The sequence below is a fragment of the Gobio gobio genome (assembly GCF_949357685.1).
Source record: "Gobio gobio genome assembly, chromosome: 23".
In the NCBI taxonomy this organism is placed as follows: Eukaryota; Metazoa; Chordata; class Actinopteri; order Cypriniformes; family Gobionidae; genus Gobio; species Gobio gobio.
Window position 1 is genome coordinate 2,078,791 of NC_137119.1, and position 17,819 is coordinate 2,096,609.

At 39.5% G+C, this 17,819-nt stretch overlaps 1 protein-coding gene across 1 annotated transcript in view; it reads right to left on the reverse strand.

Moving 5' to 3' along the window:
• Positions 1-17,819, reverse strand: part of vstm2a (V-set and transmembrane domain containing 2A) — a 78,300-nt gene that overhangs the window by 59,593 nt on the left and 888 nt on the right. The window contains exon 2 of the mRNA XM_079805960.1: positions 16,554-16,723. Coding sequence (XP_079662086.1) covers positions 16,554-16,723 — 170 coding nt within the window. The remainder of the gene's footprint in view (positions 1-16,553; positions 16,724-17,819) is intronic.

The following is a 17,819-nucleotide window of genomic DNA, read 5'->3' on the forward strand; positions in this document are numbered from 1 at the left end:
TCTTTTTATCGCACGGCTGTGGCAGTTGTGGAAAGAATCCATTATGCCGGGATCTCCAAATCCTCAACGGCCCAGAGTCAAGATTAAAAGAGTGGCTGCCCACACACATCCTGCTGAAGCTTCACTTTAAACCATCAAGCAGGACACTAAGAGTTTCCTTGTTGTTTTCCAGTGGGCCGGTGAATATCTCTTCTCTTCAGTTGTTGGTGCCAGATATGCGGACTATGTGCCAGTTAATTCCTGCGAGGGTCTGTGATTGTGTCCCTGCCATCGATGCCTTTGTTCGGTTATCACAGCTTGTCAATGAAAATAAGATTTTTATGTCGCAGTGAATTAAGAGGTAAGAACAAGCCCCACGACAGAGCAGCCCAAAAGTCAGGACATCTGGTTGACATGTCTACATATTGACCACCTTCACACTTCAGAGCTTCTCGCCGCTACTAATGAACTACAATAGATGACATTAGTTCAACCGTTTTTCACAAATGATCAAACGAGCTGATCTAAACCTCCTCTCATAGGGTGATTTGAACACTTTTTCCAAGTCATCTCAAAGGCAAAAAGTGTCCCAATCACCCTGAATTCAACCTACACTCTAAAAAAAAGGTTCTATATGGAACCAAAAATGGTTCTTGGCGTGTAATCATAGGGGAACCTTTTTTAGTGCTATATAGCACCAATTTTGGTGCTTCAGAGGTTCTTCAGAGGTTCTTTAGAGGTTCTTCACCGTTTCTTTGACTAAGGTGCTATATAGCACTAAAAAAGGTTCCCCTATGATTATGAGCCAAGAACCATTTTTGGTGCCATATAGAACCTTTTTTTTTTAGAGTGTATGTATTGATGGAAATTAAAACAAACCGTTCGGATGGTTAATTATGAGCAGTTTTAAAAACACAGATTCAAGGCCCTGTACTACATATCATTTATGACTCTGCTTTTGTAAATTAGACAGTTTCTGTTGTTCATTCATTGAAATTCTTTTGTATGAGCAAAAATACCAGCCAGGTCTCATTGTTAATACGTAGGTATAAATACGTCACTTTCAAAAGACACAAAACATACTTTTTGAACATTTAGATAGATGCTAAAACGTACGATATGGACGTATCGGCAACATTTAAACGTAGCATGTGTCACTATCTGTGTTGAGTTTAGTTTTCATGGACTTTTAGGCCTAGTCCACACACGTACGAGTTTTTCCTTCGTTTAAAAAAATCACGTCCACATGAAAAGGCAAAAACACACTATGAAGCGCTGTAAAGAGCATGCCAAACCAACAGGTGGCGATATAACCCTAAACCAGAGCCAATGAAAAACAGAGTTCCGACACTCCCATTGACTCCCACAGGAACTAAAGCGAAGTAAAGCGAGAGCGACCAATAGTTCCAGCATTGAACCCCATTCACTTCAGTGTATCTCAAACACACTCGCTGGCACATTGAAGAAATTAATGCACATTTTGAGATTTTATGGCATTAGTTGACCTCTCAGGAATATTAATAGAAGTGGTATTTTATGAAGCGCATTATAGTTAATGTTTATTGTTATATAATAGATGGTTAGACTCTAACTGCGGCTAGATAACGTGATCAGCTACTATATCCAGATGCTATCGTCATATTTTAACAGTTTTTAGTGAGATCTTTCTGTCGAAAGCATTTCTATGAAGAAGCCCATTCAAGGAATAACATATGACGCCTATGAATAATGAATATCAATAACGCCTGGATAAAAAGAGTTGAATTAAATTGGTTGCCCTTTTTTTTAAACACTATTTAAAACTTCTTTCTTGGGTTCAATTCTGTATATGCTAGAATCATTCATTTATATTCACCTGTTGTGTATCGAGTATCATAAAATAACATTCGGACGTTAACAACATTTAAATTATAAAATAAATGAGACACTATAACCAGTAGATGGTGGAAGAGGAACACTTATTGGCTCAGCCATTTTTTCTCTTTTGTTTAAATTAATTTTTATAGATCATCAAATCACTATTATAGCATTAAAATATCTATTTGTGTTACTTTATTTGTACTGAAGTGTTAAATATAGAGGCTAATTGTAGGGAAAATCACAAAGTCATGAAAAACAAAAACTTCGGACTAAACTTCACAATAAATCTTTATTTGAATCGTGTCTGTGCTTTGTTTGTGATGATGAGAGGATTTGTGTCAAACGTAAACTTGCTCTAAAATTCATTCAGCGTTTTGAGACTATATGAAACTTGTTTTAATCGATATGGATTCTCATTCCTGGTAAATTAAACATATGATTGTTCATTATTTTCAACAGAAATGCCCGTGATTGGCTACAACACTCAACGCTGTAAAATCATGCCCTCACATGACCCAAATAAAATAACCAGATCACTCAAACAAACATTAATCAACATTATCTCTCCCCAGAATATAATGCTCCTGTAAAGCCCAGTCGAAGTCGATGCACATATTGTGTTAATATTTACCAGAAATTGCTGCAAATATAGTGAAACTGCGGTCTGTCCTGCTTAATCCTGTTCACACAGATTGACGGCGCGGAGTTGTTTGGAACTATTGAGATCTCCATGAACCACGTGACCACGGGGCTGAGAGATTAGAGAGTGTCGCAACTCTCTTTTTCTATGGCTCTGCCCTAAACGTAAAGCCGTGTTGACCAATAAGAAGCCTGGAAAAAAGGTTATTGCCGGTTCTGACACAACAAGCCAAATCTCCGGTTTCACTGTCCGGAGTTCAGTGGCGGCTGGTGAGAATTATTATATAGGGGGCGTTTTTTTTTGGCGGGGGGGGGGGGGGGGGGGGTAAGTAAATACAAAGCAGATGCATGTTGACTAAATTCAAGCATTAAAGAGAAAACAGTGTCTTCACTTTTATCTTTTTACACATTCATTTCCCACATATAATTGAATGAGGAAAGGAAAAAGGAAAAACAAAAGAAAACAGCCACAACAGACTAGCATGTTGACTATTTGAACATACATTTTGCTCTCCTTTCTTGCTGGCCAGCAAATTTCTCAATGACTCTCTGATTAAAGTCAGTCATCTCAGTAGTGTCATGATGTTTGCATTGTTCAGTCAGATTTTTGAGGTCTCTTACCCCCGTTGTTGTCCACAAAACTTCAGTACCGACACTTAGAAATAAAAGACAGGGAAAGCAATAAAGGGCATTGGGGACCCACTTTATATTAGGTGGCCTTAACTACTATGTACAAACATTTTAATGAATCAATTGATACAATGCACTTATTGTGTACATACATGTTTTTACATTGTACTTACATTTTTAAAAATACCTGCTTGTAATTACGTCTGTAATTAATTTCTGTAGTTACATTTGTAATTACACAGTTGACACTTCCCTTACACCTAACCAAACCCTTAAACTTACCCACACCACCACACCTGTCCCTAACCCTAACTCTAACCCACACCACCACACCTGTCTCTAACCCTAACTCTAACCCACACCACCACACCTGTCTCTAACCCTAACTCTAACCCACACCACCACACCTGTCTCTAACCCTAACCCTAACTCTAACCCACACCACCACACCTGTCTCTAACCCTGACCCTAACCCTAACTCTAACCCATACCACCACACCTGTCTCTAACCCTAACCCTAACCCTAACTCTAACCCATACCACCACACGTGTCCCTAACCCTAACTCTAACCCTAACCCTAACCCTGTCCCTAACCCTAACCCTAACTCTAATCCATACCACCACACCTGTCCCCAACCCTACCCTAAACTTACCCATACCACCACACCTGTCCCTAACCCTAACCCTAACCCACACCACCACACCTGTCCCTAACCCTAACCCTAACCCATACCACCACACCTGTCCCCAACCCTACCCTAAACTTACCCATACCACCACACCTGTCCCTAACCCTAACCCTAACCCTAACCCACACCACCACACCTGTCCCTAACCCTAACCCTAACCCTAACCCATACCACCACACCTGTCCCTAACCCTACCCTAAACTTACCCATACCACCACACCTGTCCCTAACCCTACCCTAAACTTACCCATACCACCACACCTGTCCCTAACCCTACCCTAAACTTACCCATACCACCACACCTGTCCCTAACCCTACCCTAAACTTACCCATACCACCACACCTGTCCCTAACCCTAACCCTAACCCTAACCCACACCACCACACCTGTCCCTAACCCTAACCCTAACCCTAACCCACACCACCACACCTGTCCCTTACCCTAACCCTAACCCTAACCCACACCACCACACCTGTCCCTAACCCTACCCTAACCCTAACCCATACCACCACACCTGTCCCTAACCCTAACCCTAACCCACACCACCACACCTGTCCCTAACCCTAACCCTAACCCTTACCCACACCACCACACCTGTCCCTAACCCTAACCCTAACCCTAACCACACCTGTCCCTAACCCTACCCTAACCCTAACCCATACCACCACACCTGTCCCTAACCCTAACCCTTACCCACACCACCACACCTGTCCCTAACCCTAACCCTTACCCACACCACCACACCTGTCCCTAACCCTAACCCTAACCCTAACCACACCTGTCCCTAACCCTACCCTAACCCTAACCCATACCACCACACCTGTCCCTAACCCTAACCCTAACCCACACCACCACACCTGTCCCTAACCCTAACCCTAACCCTTACCCACACCACCACACCTGTCCCTAACCCTAACCCTAACCCATACCACCACACCTGTCCCTAACCCTATCCTTAAACTTACCCACACCACCACACCTGTCCCTAACCCTACCCTTAACCTCACCCACACCACCACACCTGTCCCTAACCCTACCCTTAACCTCACCCATACCACCACACCTGTCCCTAACCCTACCCTTAAACTTACCCACACCACCACACCTGTCCCTAACCCTAACCCTAACCCTTACCCACACCACCACACCTGTCCCTAACCCTAACCCTAACCCTAACCCACACCACCACACCTGTCCCTAACCCTATCCTTAAACTTACCCACACCACCACACCTGTCCATAACACTACCCTCAAACTTACCCACACCACCACACCTGTCCCTAACCCTACCCTTAACCTCACCCATACCACCACACCTGTCCCTAACCCTACCCTTAAACTTACCCACACCACCACACCTGTCCCTAACTCTACCCTTAAACTGACCCACACCACCACACCTGTCCCTAACTCTACCCTTAAACTTACCCACACCACCACACCTGTCCCTAACCCTACCCTTAAACTGACCCACACCACCACACCTGTCCCTAACCCTACCCTTAACCTCACCCATACCACCACACCTGTCCCTAACCCTACCCTTAAACTTACCCACACTACCACACCTGTCCCTAACTCTACCCTTAAACTGACCCACACCACCACACCTGTCCCTAACCCTACCCTTAAACTTACCCATACCACCACACCTGTCCCTAACCCTACCCTTAAATTACCCTCTTTGATGTCACCTGAGTGTGTGTGTGTGATTGTGTGTGTGTGTGTGTGTGTGTGTGTGTGTGTGTGTGTGTGTGTGTGTGAAATATTAGCTCAAAATATCCCACAGATCATTCTTTATAGCATGTTAAAATCGTCACTTTTTGAGGGTGAGCAAAAACGTGGCATTTCTGTGTGTGTGCCTTTAAATGCAAATGAGCTGCTACTCATGGGGCGGAGCTTATAGGGCGTCATAACTTTGCAGATGTTGTTTATGCTCAAACAGCGACACAACACACTCACTACAGTTACACAAATGCTATAGTTAAACAATTACAAGAACTCTATGTTAGCTTTAAGGCTGAGTACAAGTTAGAAAGAGCTTTAAAATATGGACCTTCTTGAATTATTGACTAAACAACCACGCCCCCTCAACAAAGCCCCGCCCCCTTTGGTGAGTACCTGCACTTTTATTTTCCCACTTCAAGCACTGATTTAAAGTTTAGTCTTGTTTAACATTATGTGATCTCAAAACAGACCAGAATGCTTTTATTTCTTATTACGTAGATGAGTAACCTGCATTCAATAAATGCAATTTAATACAATAGGGTCAAAACATTAATTCCATGATTTTAAAATTCATACATAGGAATGCGTACAAATTCGTACATCGGTAAAGTTATAAATAATTTATTTTTTAGTGCTGTCTGCATTATAAATGTGTTAATACAGTGCAGATCAGCTGTTCTCTATGTGAATATATAGTAAAGTGTGATTTATTCCTGTGATCAAATCATCATTACTCCAGTCTTCAGTGTCACATGACCCTTCACTGATCATCTCATATGAGGATCTGATGATCAACACACAGTTGTGATTATTATCAGTTCATATTTCTGTGGAAACCGTCATACATTTGATTTTTTTCAGGATTCTTTGATGCATAGAAATTTCAAAAGAACGGAAACATTCTAAACATCTTACTTTAATGCATCCTAACGAATGAAACCCCAAACCTTTGAACATTAGTGTAATTGGATAGTTATATATTAATATCATGCGTGTTACAGCGCAAGGCCAGCGAGTCGGTGGTTGTGGAAACCGTTGCTCATTCTCTCTCTAAGAGCCGTGAAAACCCATTTAAATTCAAATGCAACTCTACAGTATAAAGCTGTGCTGAAATTAGAGCTCTCCAAACACCTCCATCCCAACTCAGAGTCCATTAGCAGCCGTTTTCCGCCATCACGACATCCATCCCAGCGCTAACGCCCGATGGGACCGAGGAACTCGACGCAAACACGGCTAATGAAAAATGTCTGCTGAAGCTACACACGAGCTGCCCATTATTCCCTCGTGATACACACATGCCTCCGATTTCACTTCCACTAAACCAATGCAACCTTGACATTTTCACTTGAAAGTTTGTAATCACATTCATGACTTCCGAGACTCGAATGCAATTTTACAAGCATTAATTAGTCGTACTCGTAATAAGCTCTTCATTAAAATCCGCTACATGCCATAACTGAACGCTGTTTAATAACTGCCACACTATTCTTCCAATTAAGCCATACTGGAGCGACACATCCCCTCAGTAATAAACCCGGGGTGTGAATGTTGTGCTAGAGAAGGTTTTGGTTTTCCGCTTTATCCTCTCTCCAGTCTTGACTTGGCTCGAGGCTACAGGTCAGAAATTATAAAAGTGCTTCTATCATCATAAAAGTGCATCCATCCTTCATCCGTTCATCATAAAAGTGCATCCATCCATCATAAAAGTGCATCTATCCATCATAAAAGTGCATCCATCCATCATAAAAGTGCATCTATCCATCATAAAAGTGCATCCATCCATCATAAAAGTGCATCTATCCATCATAAAAGTGCATCTGTCCATCATAAAAGTGCATCCGTCCATCATAAAAGTGCATCCGTCCATCATAAAAGTGCATCTGTCCATCATAAAAGTGCATCCTTCCATCATAAAAGTGCATCCATCCATCATAAAAGTGCATCTATCCATCATAAAAGTGCATCTGTCCATCATAAAAGTGCATCCTTCCATCATAAAAGTGCATCCGTCCATCATAAAAGTGCATCTGTCCATCATAAAAGTGCATCCTTCCATCATAAAAGTGCATCCATCCATCATAAAAGTGCATCTATCCATCATAAAAGTGCATCTGTCCATCATAAAAGTGCATCTGTCCATCATAAAAGTGCATCTGTCCATCATAAAAGTGCATCCTTCCATCATAAAAGTGCATCTATCCATCATAAAAGTGCATCTATCCATCATAAAAGTGCATCTATCCATCATAAAAGTGCATCCATCCATCATAAAAGTGCATCTATCCATCATAAAAGTGCATCCATCCATCATAAAAGTGCATCTATCCATCATAAAAGTGCATCTGTCCATAATAAAAGTGCATCCATCTTTCATCCATCCATCATAAAAGTGCATCCATCCATCATCCGTTCATCATAAAAGTGCATCCATCCATCATAAAAGTGTATCTATCCATCATAAAAGTGCATCCATCCATCATAAAAGTGCATCTATCCATAATAAAAGTGCATCCTTCCATCATAAAAGTGCATCTATCCATCATAAAAGTGCATCTATCCATCATAAAAGTGCATCTATCCATCATAAAAGTGCATCTGTCCATCATAAAAGTGCTTCTATCCATCATAAAAGTGCATCCTTCCATCATAAAAGTGCATCCATCCATCATAAAAGTGCATCTATCCATTATAAAAGTGCATCCTTCCATCATAAAAGTGCTTCTATCCATAATAAAAGTGCATCCATCTTTCATCCATCCATCATAAAAGTGCATCCATCCATCATAAAAGTGCATCTATCCATCATAAAAGTGCATCCTTCCATCATAAAAGTGCATCCTTCCATCATAAAAGTGCTTCTATCCATAATAAAAGTGCATCCATCTTTCATCCATCCATCAAAAAAGTGCATCCATCCATCATAAAAGTGCATCCATCCATCATAAAAGTGCATCTATCCATCATAAAAGTGCTTCTATCCATCATAAAAGTGCATCCATCCATCATAAAAGTGCATCCATCCATCATAAAAGTGCATCTGTCCATCATAAAAGTGCATCTATCCATCATAAAAGTGCATCTGTCCATCATAAAAGTGCATCTGTCCATCATAAATGTGCATCTATCCATCATAAAAGTGCATCTGTCCATCATAAAAGTGCATCTATCCATCATAAATGTGCATCTGTCCATCATAAAAGTGCATCTGTCCATCATAAATGTGCATCTATCCATCATAAAAGTGCATCTGTCCATCATAAATGTGCATCTATCCATCATAAAAGTGCATCTGTCCATCATAAAAGTGCATCTGTCCATCATAAATGTGCATCTATCCATCATAAAAGTGCATCTATCCATCATAAAAGTGCATCTGTCCATCATAAAAGTGCATCTGTCCATCATAAATGTGCATCTATCCATCATAAAAGTGCATCTATCCATCATAAAAGTGCATCTGTCCATCATAAAAGTGCATCTGTCCATCATAAATGTGCATCTATCCATCATAAAAGTGCATCTATCCATCATAAAAGTGCATCTATCCATCATAAAAGTGCATCTGTCCATCATAAAAGTGCATCTATCCATCATAAAAGTGCATCTGTCCATCATAAAAGTGCATCTGTCCATCATAAATGTGCATCTGTCCATCATAAATGTGCATCTGTCCATCATAAATGTGCATCTATCCATCATAAAAGTGCATCTATCCATCATAAAAGTGCATCTGTCCATCATAAAAGTGCATCTGTCCATCATAAATGTGCATCTGTCCATCATAAATGTGCATCTATCCATCATAAAAGTGCATCTATCCATCATAAATGTGCATCTGTCCATCATAAATGTGCATCTATCCATCATAAAAGTGCATCTATCCATCATAAATGTGCATCTGTCCATCATAAAAGTGCATCTGTCCATCATAAATGTGCATCTGTCCATCATAAATGTGCATCTGTCCATCATAAATGTGCATCTATCCATCATAAAAGTGCATCTATCCATCATAAAAGTGCATCTGTCCATCATAAAAGTGCATCTGTCCATCATAAATGTGCATCTGTCCATCATAAATGTGCATCTATCCATCATAAAAGTGCATCTATCCATCATAAATGTGCATCTGTCCATCATAAATGTGCATCTATCCATCATAAAAGTGCATCTATCCATCATAAATGTGCATCTGTCCATCATAAATGTGCATCTATCCATCCCCTCAGTAATAAACCCGGGGTGTGAATGTTGTGCTAGTGAAGGTTTTGGTTTTCCGCTTTATCCTCTCTCCAGTCTTGACTTGGCTCGAGGCTACAGGTCAGAAATGATGGCAAAAGGACACGAGCTCGGCCTCATCCGCAGATGGAGAGCTTCATCAGAGCAGCTGCATTGATTATGAATGTGTGTGTCCAACAATAGCCCGCGCTGATGGATGCCTCTATTGACCTTCAGGGCTTATTGTCTTTAAAAGTCTGGCGGAGGGACTTAGATAGAGGACTGGGCGGTAATTGGGCTAAAGAGAGAGGCTGGCTGGATGGTATGGATTTCTGCATTAGTTTGTACTCGCGGGGAGTGTGTGCTGTCTAGATCGGCCAGTCGTTTCCATCGGGAAAACAAGACATTTGTGTGAGACCTTAAGTGATAAAAGTCCTTCTGCTTGTACGGCGGCAGAATCGGCTGTAGCTGTCAATTAAGCTTTAAATGACCGAAAATGCCTTCGGTCATGCCACGGGCAGCAGCGCCGGTCTGGCTTTAAGGACGAGCCGGCTGATGTCTGTCCAATGAATTTCTTGGATCAATGTGGACGCTAGAGCTGTGTAACAAAACCCACATACGAGCCAGGGTTATTACCGTTAAAGGGAGAGTTCACCCAAAAATGTCCTCTCCCTCAGGTCATCCTAGGTGTGTGTGACAATCTTCATTCAGACGAACACAATCAGAGTTATATTTAAAAAATGTCCTGACTCTTCCAAGCTTTATAATGGCAGTGCATGGCTGTTTCTGTTTTGAAGTCCATAAAAGTGCATCCATCCATCATAAAAGTGCATTTATCCATCAAAAAAGTGCATCTGTCCATCATAAAAGTGCATCCATCCATCATAAAAGTGCATCTGTCCATCATAAAAGTGCATCTATCCATCATAAAAGTGCATCATAAAAGTGCATCTGTCCATCATAAAAGTGCATCTGTCCATCATAAAAGTGCATCTGTCCATCATAACAGTGCATCTATCCATCATAAAAGTGCATCTATCCATCATAAAAGTGCATCATAAAAGTGCATCTGTCCATCATAAAAGTGCATCTGTCCATCATAAAAGTGCATCTTTCCATCATAAAAGTGCATCTGTCCATCATAAAAGAGCATCTATCCATCATAAAAGTGCATCCATCCATCATAAAAGTGCATCTGTCCATCATAAAAGTGCATCTTTCCATCATAAAAGTGCATCTGTCCATCATAAAAGTGCATCTGTCCATCATAAAAGTGCATCTTTCCATCATAAAAGTGCATCTTTCCATCATAAAAGTGCATCTGTCCATCATAAAAGAGCATCTATCCATCATAAAAGTGCATCCATCCATCATAAAAGTGCATCTGTCCATCATAAAAGTGCATCTTTCCATCATAAAAGTGCATCTGTCCATCATAAAAGTGCATCTATCCATCATAAAAGTGCATCTTTCCATCATAAAAGTGCATCTGTCCATCATAAAAGTGCATCTTTCCATCATAAAAGTGCATCCATCCTTCATCCATCCATCATAAAAGTGCATCCATCCATCATAAAAGTGCATCCATCCTTCATCCATCCATCATAAAAGTGCATCCATCCATCATAAAAGTGCATCCATCCTTCATCCATCCATCATAAAAGTGCATCTTTCCATCATAAAAGTGCATCCATCCTTCATCCATCCATCATAAAAGTGCATCCATCCATCATAAAAGTGCATCCATCCTTCATCCATTGATCATAAAAGTGCATCTGTCCATCATAAAAGTGCATCCATCCATCATAAAAGTGCATCCATCCATCATAAAAGTGCATCCATCCTTCATCCATCCATCATAAAAGTGCATCCATCCATCATAAAAGTGCATCCATCCTTCATCCATTGATCATAAAAGTGCATCTGTCCATCATAAAAGTGCATCCATCCATCATAAAAGTGCATCTATCCATCATAAAAGTGCATCCATCCATCATAAAAGTGCATCCATCCTTCATCCATCCATCATAAAAGTGCATCCATCCATCATAAAAGTGCATTCATAAAAGTGCATCTGTCCATCATAAAAGTGCATCCATCCATCATAAAAGTGCATTTGTCCATCATAAAAGTGCATCTGTCCATCATAAAAGTGCATTTGTCCATCATAAAAGTGCATTTGTCCATCATAAAAGTGCATCCATCCATCATAAAAGTGCATCTATCCATCATAAAAGTGCATCCATCCATCATAAAAGTGCATCCATCCATCATAAAAGTGCATCTATCCATCATAAAAGTGCATCTGTCCATCATAAAAGTGCATCTATCCATCATAAAAGTGCATCTGTCCATCATAAAAGTGCATCCTTCCATCATAAAAGTGCATCTGTCCATCATAAAAGTGCATCCATCCATCATAAAAGTGCATCTATCCATCATAAAAGTGCATCTGTCCATCATAAAAGTGCATCTGTCCATCATAAAAGTGCATCTGTCCATCATAAAAGTGCATCCATCCATCATAAAAGTGCATCCATCCATCATAAAAGTGCATCTATCCATCATAAAAGTGCATCCATCCATCATAAAAGTGCATCTATCCATCATAAAAGTGCATCTGTCCATCATAAAAGTGCATCTGTCCATCATAAAAGTGCATCTATCCATCATAAAAGTGCATCTATCCATCATAAAAGTGCATCCATCCATCATAAAAGTGCATCTATCCATCATAAAAGTGCATCTATCCATCATAAAAGTGCATCTGTCCATCATAAAAGTGCATCTGTCCATCATAAAAGTGCATCTGTCCATCATAAAAGTGCATCCATCCATCATAAAAGTGCATCTGTCCATCATAAAAGTGCATCTGTCCATCATAAAAGTGCATCTGTCCATCATAAAAGTGCATCCATCCATCATAAAAGTGCATCTGTCCATCATAAAAGTGCATCTGTCCATCATAAAAGTGCATCTGTCCATCATAAAAGTGCATCCATCCATCATAAAAGTGCATCTGTCCATCATAAAAGTGCATCTGTCCATCATAAAAGTGCATCCATCCATCATAAAAGTGCATCTATCCATCATAAAAGTGCATCTGTCCATCATAAAAGTGCATCTGTCCATCATAAAAGTGCATCCGTCCATCATAAAAGTGCATCTATCCATCATAAAAGTGCATCTATCCATCATAAAAGTGCATCCATCCATCATAAAAGTGCATCTATCCATCATAAAAGTGCATCCATCCATCATAAAAGTGCATCTGTCCATCATAAAAGTGCATCTGTCCATCATAAAAGTGCATCTGTCCATCATAAAAGTGCATCCATCCATCATAAAAGTGCATCCATCCATCATACAAGTGCATTTGTCCATCATAAAAGTGCATCTATCCATCATAAAAGTGCATCTATCCATCATAAAAGTGTATCTATCCATCATAAAAGTGCATCCATCCATCATAAAAGTGCATCCACCCATCATAAAAGTGCATCCTTCCATCATAAAAGTGCATCTGTCCATCATAAAAGTGCATCCATCCATCATAAAAGTGCATCTATCCATCATAAAAGTGCATCCACCCATCATAAAAGTGCATCCATCCATCATAAAAGTGCATCTATCCATCATAAAAGTGCATCCACCCATCATAAAAGTGCATCCTTCCATCATAAAAGTGCATCTGTACATCATAAAAGTGCATCTGTACATCATAAAAGTGTTAATTGTTAGCTTGTGTTTTATTTCCCGTTGTCTTTTATAATGGCTATTGTTGTTCATTTAAATATTATTGTTCAATAAATATTACTTCATATAAATATGATGCAGTATTTGGTGTTGAGAGAGGGTCCGTCAGTGATTGTGAGATGGACTTCAGTGACAGGTTCATTATTAATCTGTTCTCTGTGTGAATATACAGTAAAGTGTGATTTATTCCTGTGGTCAAATCATCATTCCTCCAGTCTTCAGTGTCACATGACCCTTCACTGATCATCTCATATGAGCATCTGATGATCAACACACATTTATGATTATTATCAGTGACACAGTTCATATTTTTGTGGAAACGGTGATGCATTTCATTTGTGGTTTTTTTTTTATAAATAGAAAGTTCATTTGAAATAGAAACATTATAAATGCATTCACATTTGATCGATTTTGATGCAATCTGCCTGAATAAAACTATGAATTCATTCGAGTGGTAGAGTATGAACGTGGCATATCCACTGAACATTAGTATGCAATAATATCTCCCACATTCCTTTTGAACTGTTCTATATCTAGATTACATCTGGCAAGTGTGTGTGATCTGAGCTACAGCTCTGGAATCCAGGCCTTCAGGATCTGCATGAATACCATATGAAATATGAACTGAGGAAGAAGAAGCATGTCCTCCTGTCTCAACAATCCTGCATATTATGATTCCTCTGATGGATCTGTCATGTTATTTTCCTGTCGGAGATGCCAATTGCAATTTAAAATAATTTGAGGTAAGGAAACGCGCGCGTCTTTTGTTCAGAATCTTTTGTGTTTCGAATTATTTTGATTCTTATAATTACCATAATTTCTTTGGTGACAGCTCATTATGAATCAATAATTGAGGCAAAGGTGATAAACTCCATTTCGTGCAGTCTCTAAAATGTGTGAAGAACAGCCATAATTGCATGATTTGAGGTATCGAGTCGATTGCACAAAAGCGCAGCGATGATAACAATATGTTGCACATTTGACAGTCTCTAATTTTCCCTGCGTTCACATTCAGTGCCAATGTACGCAGTGAAACTGTCAAAGCCTTGAATATGTGGATTAATAAACTTCCCTAAGTCGCGCGTAAAGTGCAGAAAAGCGCACGACCGCCTGGAATAAATCCGGCGAATGAACTCGGAGCGCGCAAGCTCCCATGAGTATGCAAATAAAGCACATCTTTGCATTGGAAATCGCATTATCATTTGCATTTCATGTGGGCTGTGTCTCTTTTGATAAATGACCTCTCGCCTTGCCACGGGACATCCTCCGTTAACAGCCACGGTTTATCCAGTTTTCCCCCGGAGAGAGACGCTTGCCGACGGCGATCGGTTGCGCATCGATGCCGATTACAGTAAAGTGCACAGATGAGTCCTTATGTATTATTACGGAGCAGAACATGTACTATCCCTCGTTCAACACTATTAATAGCAGCGTGAGCTGGGAAAGCTGCTGTCAGCAATAGCCATGGCCATTATCCCGGATGCCTGCGGATTCAGGGTATGGATCATATCCGTTATGACACTGAAGTCCAGCGCGTCTCCGTCCCTAACAGCCTCTCTTCAGAGCCGTTATACATCAAGCCATCGGCGGATGTCACCCATCTTATAATTCCAGATTGCAGTCTGACTTCTCCTCCGCAGCTGCATGACACACACACACACACACACACACACACTGCTCAGAGAAGAATGAGATTCAATCATCGACGCCGCGCTTCTTCCATCCACAGCCCAAATTGATAGATCCCATGGATCAAAGCCTCGGTCATTCGCATATGATGAGAGACAACAATATTAAATCTGAGCAGGAACAAAAGGGGACGGATGGGAAACTTGTTTGATGTCGGTTTGCTCTTGAAACACATGACTCTGATATAAAACACAACCGTGACTCAGATCGCTCGCAAACATTGTGTCGTTAAACATGTCGCCGCGCAGAGTCTGCAAACAAAGACGCAGACCACACACACACACACACACACACACACACACACACACACACACACACACACACACACACACACACACACACACACACACACACACACACACGTTGGGTTTTCATGTTTTATGGGGTCTTTCCATAGGAGTAATGGTTTTTATACCGTACAAACTGTATATTCTGTCCCCTTACACTGCCCCTGCCCCTAAACCTACCCATCACACACACACACACACACACACACACACACACACACACACACACACACACACACACACACACACACACACACACACACACACACACCCCTAAACCTACCAATCACAGGAGACATTCTGCATTTTTACATTTTCAAAAAACATCATTTAGTCTGATTTATAAGATGTTTTCCTCATGGGGACCAAAAAATGTCACAGGATGAGGATTTTGGATATTGCTATCTTTGTGGGGACACATTTTGTCCCCATAACGTAGAGATTACCAGTCCAAACACACACACACACACACACACACACACACACACACACACACACACACACACACACACACACACACACACACACACACACACACACACACACACACACACACACACACACACACACACACACACACACACACACACACTTGTTGACATTCAGGCAGTGGCGTCTCGCATGCACACACACACACACACACACACACACTCAACCCCTGATGTCATCCGCGATAGGCCTCACTTTAGTCCTTCAGAAGACCAGCGATCTCCGTCAGAGCGAGTTTTACCGCGGCTCTCACCGCCTCGGGAGTCGCGATGAATCACGGGCATCCTTCAGCAGATCAGCTGATTAGTGTGACATGTGGAAGTGTGTGTTTTGACGTGGATGGTTACGGGCTCTAATTACACGGCATGGAGACAGGAATACTGCTCAGGAGGAACACGGGTGAATATGTTACAGAAGGGAAACAGCAGCTCGTTTCATTATAAAACAGTTCATCCAATCAATTAAAAGTGCAGGATAAAATGGAGGCATGTCGTAGGTGAGATTCATGCCGAGGATGCTCGCGGTGCTGAGGAGACGTTATGAGCATTTAACCCTTTCCTTAACCCCGTGCTGGAAGTGTGTTTTACCTCCGTGTCGTCCTCGTCCTCCTCGCTCGTCATCACTTCCTCTGGAGCGCGGATAAACCACCACTGGATCTCCAAGTAAACCGAGGACATCCCACTTTGAAAGGCACACGCCATTTCGATGTTCTGTCCTTCCCTCGCCGTGATGTTAGAGGGGAAATCTGTAAACTTTCCTGCAAGAGAGATGTCTCAAGTTCAGCTGGAACACAGGCGGTCGAACAGTGCTTATACCCAACCATTATAGAACTTATAGATTTTATTCAAATTATAATATAATGTAATTATAAAATATAAAAAAATAATAATATATTTGTCAAATATTTTAAAGATTTTTCTCTTCTGATTTCATAAAAAAAAAAAAAAAAAAAAAATATATATATATATATATATATATATATATATATATATAATCATCAATAGAATAATACTAAAATATTTTATAAATGTCTTTTTGATGTTTTTAAACATTTATGATATACATATATATATATTCCAAACCCTTATAATTTTATATAATCTTTTAAAATTATGATATAATTAAATTATTATAAAAATGATTTTAGAATATTTTTTATATTTATCTCTTTTGGTTTTATTAATCATATAAAAAATAATATTATATATATATATATACATATATATATATATATATATATATATATATATATATATATATATATATATATATATATATATATATATATATATATATATATATATATATATATATATATATATATATATATATATATATATATATTTTTTTTTTTTGTGATTAATAAAAGCAAAAGAGAGAAATATAAAAAATATTCTAAAATATTTTGTAAATGTCTATTTGATATTTTTAAACATGTATGATAATTATATATATATATACCGAACCCTAATATTTTAAAATTATAATATAATTAAATTAAATTATAAATAAATATTTTAAATAATTTTCTCAACAGATTTCATAGAGAAAGATAAGTAAATATAAAACATTTAATAAAAATAATAAAATATTTACAATACATAGTATATTCAAATATCAAATTGATTAATATCATATATGTAATTATATTTCTTATATATAATTATATAAATATATTTAATTCATTATTATTTTGTTACACACACACACACACACACACACACACACACACACACACACACACACACACACACACACACACACACACACACACACACACACACACACACACACACACACACACACACACATATATATCAAATAGACATTTACTAAATATTTTATTATTATTT